Raw genomic sequence first — 9,954 nt, 5'->3', positions numbered from 1 at the left:
CAGGAACTAAATTCGACGTATTGTGATATGCAATAATCCTGGGACACACATGTCGCTCATAGACCCAGATGGAAAGTACGCAGCTGAGTTCCTAGAGTACCCTAAAATACTACATGTTCACTGGCTATCCGTAGATTCTGATCCTAAGAAGTTGTTCGTAGGCCAGAGATTCAAAGTTAAGGAATATTTTGTATTTCCCATTAAGCGGTATAACATGAATGTCTAGTGGATTACAAAGTTACCGTGTCTAAACCGACATTATATATATGGAAGTGTTGGAGGTCGACGGAAAGCTGCAATTGGCAGATACGAGCCGCATTTATCCAAAAGTCGCAGATGTGGGAGATAAATAAATTTGTTAGACCTCACACTTGCACAGAAGATAATCAAAAACTTGGTTCCAAAACTATTTGTACGTGCATCATGCCAATGGTGAATGACATGCCAACCATTAAAGTTTCGGTACAGATTTCCGAAATGTAGACACAATTCCAGTATTGAGTATCATACCGAAAGACATGGATAGCTAAACATCTAACAATTAAGCAATTGTACAGAGATTTCGATGCGTCATACAATGAGCTACAGGGATGGATAGCTGCTATGCAAAAGTACGTGCCTGAGACTGTAATTGAGTTGCAGACATGACCTTATTCCAGCCCGGATAACCAACAACAACTAGGAAAAATAATTTTCCAACGGATATTCTGGACATTTGACCCATGCGTGCGCACATTTTCCCACTACAAGTCGTTTGTGTAAGTAGATGGAACCTGGCTATATGGTAAATGTACACAAATCCTATTTCTTGCAGTTGCTCAAGACGGGAACAAGAATATGCTTCCAATAGCATTTGCCATTGTGGATAAGGAAAACATGAAATTATGAAATTATGAAAATTCTTTCTTACGAACTTGTGGAGGTATATTATTAGTAACTATAATATCTGCATCATCCCCGATAGAGGGAAAGGATTAATTGCCGCCCTTATGCGTTCCAGTGTACCAAGGAGATTTGTTTACTCTATCCTGCACATTGCGGCTAACTTTCACCGAGATTCTAAGAATGCAGATTGGTGGAGACAAGTTGTTAGAATGGGTAAATGATGACCTTATCTTTTCAATATACATTTTAATGTTTTAGGGCGAGACTATAATTTATTTTTTCTTAATACAAACACAACGTATGAGCTAGAGTCACACATTTTTTGGCAAAAGATGGCTCGTCTTGAGAGTGATATGGAGGGTGAAACGAACACACCTTTCTGACAGTGGTTGGGTACCATGGAGCCGTGGCAATGAGCTCAAAGTTTCGACGAGTGCTTTCGCTATGGTTATATGACCACCAACTTGGCGAAGGGGTTAACTCCATGTTGATGAAAACACGATATCTTTCGATTTCATCTATGTTCTCGACTACGTTCTATAGGATGGATTTCGCTATGGTCATATGACCACAAACTTGGCTAAGGGGGTTAGCTCCGTGTTGATGAAAAACCACATCTGATTTTATCTGTGTTCTCGGCTACATTCTACAGGTTGGCTACCTTGATGCTATGAACGGGACAGTAACAAGCCAACCAGATAAAGGTAGGACACGTGTTTCTTGAATATGTCAAGGATGCAATGGTTGCAAACTGTCGGATGGCGTGGTCGATGAATGTAAAAGTATACTCACGGTATCTTAAAATGTTTCAAGTTACGCAGACCATCAATCGTCGACCGGTATACCACCTAGGTCCTACGAAGTTGATCTCCGGAATAGATAGTGCGATTGTAAGAGGTTTCAGACACTTCATTATCCCTGTGTGCTTGTCGTGACACCCTGTGTCAAAGTCTCACTCAATGTTGAATAATTTATCAACTAGGTGTACATCCTCAAACGCACGTTGTGTGTCTGGGAGAACGAGATCCCCGTCCTACCTAACCTGCCTACGTGGTAGGTACCTCCAACGACTTTCGAGCTTATCCTAGACAAAGGATTTGCTTAGGAATTTGAAAGGTCGTCAACAATAATCTAAAATCCATAATGAAATGGACATTATGGAGAAATTCGACGGGAACCTTTATGGTGTATGCAGATTAGCTAGTTATAATCGGTGTAAATGTCCGCATTAAAACTACCATATTGGACAATCGTCACGATCGGGTAGGAGTTGAGCTAATGTACTCCAATGTATCTAATTTATATTACAAATTTTGTTCCTCATTTTAATGTTGCAATTAATCTAATTTAAATTACAAAGTTTGTTATATTTTTAATGTTGCAATGAATCTCAATTAAATAAATACTAAATTTTACTAAATTTTGTTGCAATTAATATAATTTGAATTACAAAATTTATATATTTTTTTCATTTATATTTTTGTAGAATTAAATAAGTACAAACTTAACTATTTAAATTGCAAAAACCTCTAAAATTGATGGTTTGATGGAATGGTCCTAGGGGTATATTTTTGCGGAGGTCGACATTCACGTTTCGAGTGATTGCAGCGATCAACATTCCTTTCACCTGCACATGGAGGTGTATGAAACATAGAAGAAAAATCATATGCCTCAAGTGCCATCGATGAACTTGAGCCGGGGGAAGTGGAGTATTGCGGTGGTAGTGGGCTAAAAATATCAAACTCTAAAAGATACATGTGACCTGAAGAGCTTGGGAAATAGTCATCGCACCCCAAGTCTTAATGATAAGAACTATCCCAAGAGTGTAGCTCTGGCTCTGGTTCTAGAGGCGGATGTAGAAAGGGATAGGAGGGTTTCCCAAGTCGTGTCAGATGCAGAAGGACTATCATCGACCACCCACCAAATAAAGATGGTTTCCCCATCTCAGAGTACCACTGTATGTACTCTAACTAGGGTTGTAGATCCAAAGCACGATCCATCTAAGGTATCCGCCCCAACCAGTTGTTTCACTCTGCAATATATTGTTCATGCACTACCGCCCAATTATTTTCATGTTTCCCCCTCTTGTTAATCTCGTGGATGTCCACCAACTGTATTGGCAGTGTCAGAATATACTGTATGCAACTAAACTACCAGAGTACTCGATCCCCGTGATACCACTCCACTATCTGAAAATTAATAATGGGTGCATTAATCCACCTTAGGTCTTAGTGGACGTAGGCAAACGATGGAATAACCACCATAATTTTCAAGACAGAATAGGGCATCCAGATAAACTACACAATTAATAACATTGTTATATTAACACAGGTCGAGTAAGATAAAATAATAAAATCTCATGAATATTAGAAAAACTTCCCCCTCTCCAGCATGATTCTCAATCATTAGACAGTATATCGGAACCGTGTATGACCTCCTAATACTCGAATTAGTACTCCATCTACAAAAACAAATTGTTAGAATAATATCATCCGAAAAAAAATGTCAAATAATTGTTATAATGAGTAAAAATTCATCACCTATTCACAAGTGGAAATATATATGATTGGTGACTAATTGATGCTAAGAATGGCATCCGGTAAAGCACCCAAGACTGCAACAATATTAGGCATCTGCCTATGTCCACGGCAGAAGGATTTATCGTCCGAAAAAGTTCACGATACAACATAGCTAACACTATGGAGTCCCAACTATACAAATAAAAGTTATGCAAATCAGATAATAGGAGCAAGTACATCAACTGAACCTTGTTATTGTTGGCATCAAGCATGAGTACACCCCTATAATGTGCATAATGTAAGCTCGAATGGTGTACATCACCTTCCATTCAATGGCAGTACTCGGTAAATGCTCAAAATTGACCTTTAGCCTTAAAAACCTCAAACCTGTAAATTTCCCCACTTAGCGAGCGTCCAAGTAAGTGCATTCCCGTCGAGGGGGAGCCCGAGTTGTAATGCAACATCCTGCAAAGTGATGGTGCACTCCCCACACGACAAATGAAATGTGTGAGTCTCTGTGCGTCATCGCTCCACCAAAGTATATATTAAGTCGTATCGCAAATCAAAGATCTGGATCAATGCTGCTGATCCGAATTCGGCTAACTCCAAGTATGGCAAGAGGTGTTCATCCGGCAAATAGCTTACACCATTCACACGACCCCTCAATGCACGGTACAAACCCTGACATTATTAAATTAGTGAAATAGTTAATATAACCTAATTTAATTCTGTAAATGACGTGAGTAACAAATAAAAATTTAATTACTATCTCATTAATAATTTTTTATATGTGATCATCATTATTAATCAAAGAATTCATTTGTTGCAAATCTACAATTAAAAAAAGAATTCAATTAGTTTGTTGCAAAATAAAACACAAGACAATAGTTAAATTCTTTTTATGGAATTCTCTTTTCGCCTATTATACTGTGTTTTATTTTGCAACAAACTAATTGAATTCATAAATTTAATATATAATTTTATAATTTTCATTATTCCCATAAAAAGGCGAAAAGAGAATTCCCACCAAAATTTGCAGAGTTCAATAACGCTATAAGCAATGGCAACACAAAATTTTCTCAATCTTAGAACATTGCTCATAAGTTATAAAAAATATGAGTTTCAATCAACTCCATTTTCTATCCTTTATTGAAATTCAAGCAATTTGCTTCAATTTTTTCAAAACAATGTCTTCATGTTTTAAATAGGGGAGTGCAACTTGAAAATAAATTTTGATTTAGGAGAGTTTAATTTTAAATTATTTTATATAATAAAAAAATCCAAAGGTCTTATATCATTCTAAAATTATTTTCAAACAGATTTTAAAATTTTACATAAAATGTAATTGCTTTTTAAAAATTAGCTCTCACAGTTTAATTTAATGTAGCGTGATACAATATTATAAAATAATACTAAATGAAATTAGATATGAAAAGAAATTAAATTTCATTTTACCTTACTTTAAAAACTAGATAACTAATAAAATAACTAAACAGTAACATAATAAATTTAATAATAACTATAAATAATTTTTTAACAAAATAAGTAATATATCTTCAATTTGATTAACAATTTGATTTTGAAAAAAAGCGGGGGAAGAAAAAAAAAGACAAGTCACATCAAACCTGCCATAATTACCACAGCAAATTAAAGTTTAGAGTCATCACCGGTTGACAGAGTAATAGGTTTACATGTAAATCACATATTGAAATTACAAAGAGTCGAACTCAAGTAAAATCTAAACCCTACACTAAATTCATTACAGTACTCCACCCGAAGTTAACTACAACAATAAACCGAAAAAGCTAAAACGTCAATTAGCAGACAACTAAACCACACCTAAACAATTAAGGTTAAAAAAATATTAAACCTAACGCGGCTGGGGTAGGAGCAGTGACGGAATGAGTCCTCTTCTCCATTCTCTTTCGTTTATTAACTTGGCTACTTTACTGAAAACCCACCGACGGTAACACTTTGGGAGGTCGACCGCGGCCTCGCTTCACGCCGGGAGGAGGTGGAGGAGCGGTGGCCGTACCAGTCTTGGCCTTCTTAGGGGGGCGCCCACGCGGCCTTCCGGTGCTGACGGGTTTGGGCTTCGGGGGAGCCAATAAGTCCTTCGGCTTAGGCGGACGACCACGAGGTCTGGGAGGAGAGACGACGACGCCAGGTGGAAGAGGAACCTTAGGTTTAGGTGGACGTCCACGTCCACGCTTGGGTGGGGCATTGGGGTCGGGTTTCGAGTAATTGTTGTTCAACATAACAATTTGACCCATTTGTTTCATCTGGTTGAGGTGGTGGGAGAGGAGAGTGGTGTGAGACGCTGGGAGATCGGAGTGAGTGGAGTCGATGTGCTTGGCGATGGATGACATACTGGAACCCTCTCTCTCATTCAATGCCTCTATGGCTTCCAGAATCATCTATCCAGTAAAATCAGAAAATTAAAAAAAAAAAAAGTTAACATCAAATGAAATGATCTGGAAAAGCCCAACAAAACAACGAAATGCAAACTACCTGAGGGTAGTCTGGAAGTGAAGAAGATTGTTGAGAAGGATTGAGGCCTTGAGTTCGACTAATTTCTTCGGTAGCCATTGAAATTTAGAGCTTTTTCTTTTAGCTTTCGTATTATTTAAGAGAAAGCGAAGAAGAGAGTGAGAGGAAGACGAAGTAGTGAACTGTTAATTGTTGATTTTGGTGAGAAGGCTTTAGGATTTAAAAGGGAAAACTTGGCTGTGAGATGAAGGAAAGTTAGAAGAACAATGGTAGGAGCTACAATCCAACGGCTAGGGATAGCTTATTGGGGGTGTTTATCCAACGGTATCCATTTATTTCATGCGACACTACGAGGATTGATGACGTGGATTCGGATTAATAAATTCCAATAATAAACTAAGGTTTTTTGTTTTTGTTTTTTGATGCGTCGAAGGTGTACCACCGGCTGCGCAAAAGTAAAACAAAAAAGGGAAAGGAAGGGGAGGAGAGGAGAGCGGGGTTACAGATTTACTATGACGAATCAGAAAAGGCTATGTACAGGAGATCTCAGAAAAGGCTATGTACAGGAGATCACAAGGGAGGATTTACATCAAAGGGTGGGAGCCTGATGATAATTGAGTACAACTGAGCTGTACCGATACTTTTATTAAAACTATAGATAAATTGCACATAGAAAGGTATAAGATTAATGAAAACAAAAGTTGAAAGACATCAAAAGCAAGACAAAATGTATTAAATTAAAGAATGAACTAAATTATAAATATGAGAATTTTTGTGGTATAAGTATAAATATGGAAAAGTTGAAGTGAAAGGCCAATAGTGTAAATATTTTAAAGGTAGAAAGATCTAGAAACTAAGGAAAATGGATTAATAAGGACTAAATTGAATAAGCGAAAAAAAAAAGAGCATCCTCCCATCTTTCCAGCGTGGGTGAGGGAGAGAGAAGAAGAAAACTTTATTTTCTTTACAATTTGATCCTTCTACCAAAAATCCACCATTTTCACCTAAAATTTCAAGGAATTTTTATAATCACCAAGAGAGAAAAGAGATAATGAGACTATGGAGAATAAGAAAATCACCTTGGATTCAAGAAAATAGAAGTTGGAGGAGAGAAAATTAAGTTAAAGTTTGAAATCAATAGGATAAGGTAAGAATATCAAAATTTCAATATATATATATCTATATATATATATATATATATATATATATATATATATATATATATATATATCTTTAAGTTTGATATTATTGAAAAAGCATGAAAATGATGTTAAAGTAGAGTTTTCTTATATAAGGCTTTATGTTTTAATATGTTAGTGAAAGAAAATAAGAGGAATTGATGGGTAATATTGTAGAGAAAGGAAAGGAGGGTGTTATAAACTCGGTTATCAATATTTTGCACCAAAATAATTTTGGACAGCAGCAGTAGTCTAACTTTAAAAATTCACCAAAAATTATATAAATTTAATTAGAAGTTAATTAAAGCAGGAAATTAAAGCCTATTGAGTCTAGTTTTACATAGAAGAAACGGTGTAAGCAAAAGAATTTCATATTATGAGATATATGATTTTTTTTGAGACAAGGTCAGATTGATGAGTTCCCTGCTCGACTTTAGAAAATCATCAAAAATTGTAAAAAATAAAAGATTAGGAGTTTAAATTTACATGTTTAAATTCTTAATGAGTCTTTTTCAAGAGAAACAAAAGAAACATCATCCAAACGTCGTACTAAGAGATAATTAATTTTAGTAAAGAAATGTTGAAGCTGTCAAGTAGCAAAACAAGGACAAATTTGAAGAATTTAATGTACTTATTGGTTAAATTATAAATTCTGAAATTTTTATAAAATATATTTTAGCCTAGTTTCAAAAAATCAAGAGGGTCTTAATTTGAATTTTGTATCTCAAGATATAAATAATTTAGTGACTATGACTCAAGTGGATGATTTGATAAGAACACATAAGTAAATAGTGGAATTATAGATAATATTACATATAAGCATGTTATATACTAAAAGCTAAAGATTCTAAAAATATATACATAAAGGATGTGGAATGGAGAGGAGGAGGAGGAAAAAATGAATATATATAGTAGATGAATTTGAAATGTTTGAAATGGTTGTAGGTGATGGAATGATTAATACATGTGAGTATGTTTTAAACAATTTGATAAAATAATAAGTAAATAATTGTTAATTGATGTGATATTGAATTATTTGTTAAAATTTTATGAAGAAATAAATTGGTTGGCACAACTTAGAAATAAATATGAAATATACATAAAGTGGGTAAACTAATTTTGCAAGTGCAAGTCCTCCAATGGTCTTATTTGTAAAACTTTAATATTTGTGTTAATTTTATAAACTTTGTTACCTTTGATTGAATATCATGTTTTTATGAGGATTTGAGATTAGAAATAGATGTAAGTAGATGATATATAGAATGAAGTGCCGGTTATGACATCTGAATACGGTTCAGGTAATGATACAAAATAAATAAATAAAAATAAAGAGTGGAACTTGTAGGACAATGGAGACGACGTCACGATGACATGTTCGCCATGTCACGACGTGGAAACCCCAACGTCGCGGTGACAGTTCAAAAATCTTTATGAACTTTACAAGTTGGCCTTTGATCAATTATGCATGTTTTAATGAGCTCCTTTAACTCATAATTAGTTCTATCATAAATTTAATTATTACTAAAATTAGTTAATAATCTACATTAATTAAATAATATGATAAATTGATCTGAAATTTTCAGTAGTTGCTTCGGCAACGACTGTGACATCCTGATGCCTTGACTCGACAATCGGGTCGGGTATAAGGGTGTTGCAATGAGTATATAAATGTGAGGTTTGTTTATTTGGGCAAGTTTTTGTTTTGAGTGTTTGTGCTTTCAGATATGTTGTGCACACGTAGTATTGAAGAGGAGAATAATAAACCTACAACAAAGCATATATATATTGTATGTGTTCCAAGCCCGCACGAACATGTTGTTTCCAATGCCTAAACATATTCTATTTTTCATGGATTTGTCAGGAAAAACATTTGAACAAAAGTTATAGCAAGATACACATGCTTAAATGACTCATCATAGAACAAAGAGAACGAACTAGCAAATGCATGCATTGTGATGAGAAGGATCAGCAAAACTCTAAGTGTCTACTATTTATATGTCCAACATCTACCTGCATCCTTTGTGGTGAGAAAGGCCACCAAATCATTACATGTCCAACATTTTCATTCAACTTCTCGTCTTTTCAAATCGAGGATTGTAAGTATGACACTGAGTCTATTGAGAAGTTTTCTCATAGTGTTTTAATTGAAGATGAAGATATGTTTGAGCAATAAGCTTCTAATAATGTTATTTGTGAAGAAATTCTATGTGATCATAAGCCTATTGTTGAGATCTCCTTTAGTGACAAAGAAATTTTTGATGATGTATTCAACAACCAAGCAGGGATTGTCAGTAAGAAATGTAACATCCCCATACCCGACCCGGTCGCCGAGTCAAGGCATCAGGATGTCACATTCGTTGCCGAAGCAACTACTGAAAATTTCAGATCAATGTATCATATTATTTAATTAATATAGATCATTAACTCATTTCAGTAATAATTGAATTTACGATAGAACTAATTATGAGTTAAAGGAGCACATTAAAACATCCACAATTGATCAAAGGCCAAATTGTATAGTTCATAAAAAAATTTTGAACTGTCATCACAACGTTGGGGTTTCTACGTTGTGACATGGCAAACTTGTCATCATGACGTCGTATCCATTTTCCTACAAGTTCCACGCTTTATTTGTATTTATTTATTTTTTATCATTACCTGAATATATATTCAGATGTCATAACCGCCACTTCATTTTACATATCATCCACTTACATCTATTTCTAATATCAAGTCCTCGTAATAACATGATATTCAATCAAAGATAACAAAGTATATTAAATTAACACAAATATTAAAGTTTTACAAATAAGACCATTAGAGGACTTGCACTTTCAAAAATAGTTTACCCACTTTACGTATATTTCATATATATTTCTAAA

At 34.8% G+C, this 9,954-nt stretch overlaps 1 protein-coding gene across 1 annotated transcript; it reads right to left on the bottom strand.

The window, feature by feature from the left end:
• Positions 1-5,074: 5,074 nt before the first annotated feature.
• On the bottom strand, positions 5,075-6,107 carry LOC105764367 (HMG-Y-related protein A). The gene is made up of 2 exons (XM_012582905.2): positions 5,916-6,107; positions 5,075-5,821 (listed from the first exon to the last, which is right to left on the bottom strand). Exons 1-2 carry the CDS (start codon positions 5,991-5,993, stop codon positions 5,351-5,353), a joined length of 549 nt encoding a protein of 182 aa, XP_012438359.1. The 5' UTR covers positions 5,994-6,107; the 3' UTR covers positions 5,075-5,350.
• Between the last annotated feature and the right edge of the window lie 3,847 nt (positions 6,108-9,954).

Source organism: Gossypium raimondii, chromosome 12 (genome assembly GCF_025698545.1).
Source record: "Gossypium raimondii isolate GPD5lz chromosome 12, ASM2569854v1, whole genome shotgun sequence".
Taxonomy (NCBI): domain Eukaryota; kingdom Viridiplantae; phylum Streptophyta; class Magnoliopsida; order Malvales; family Malvaceae; genus Gossypium; species Gossypium raimondii.
Note: the sequence above shows the minus strand (reverse complement) of the source record. Positions and strands in the feature narration are given on the sequence as shown.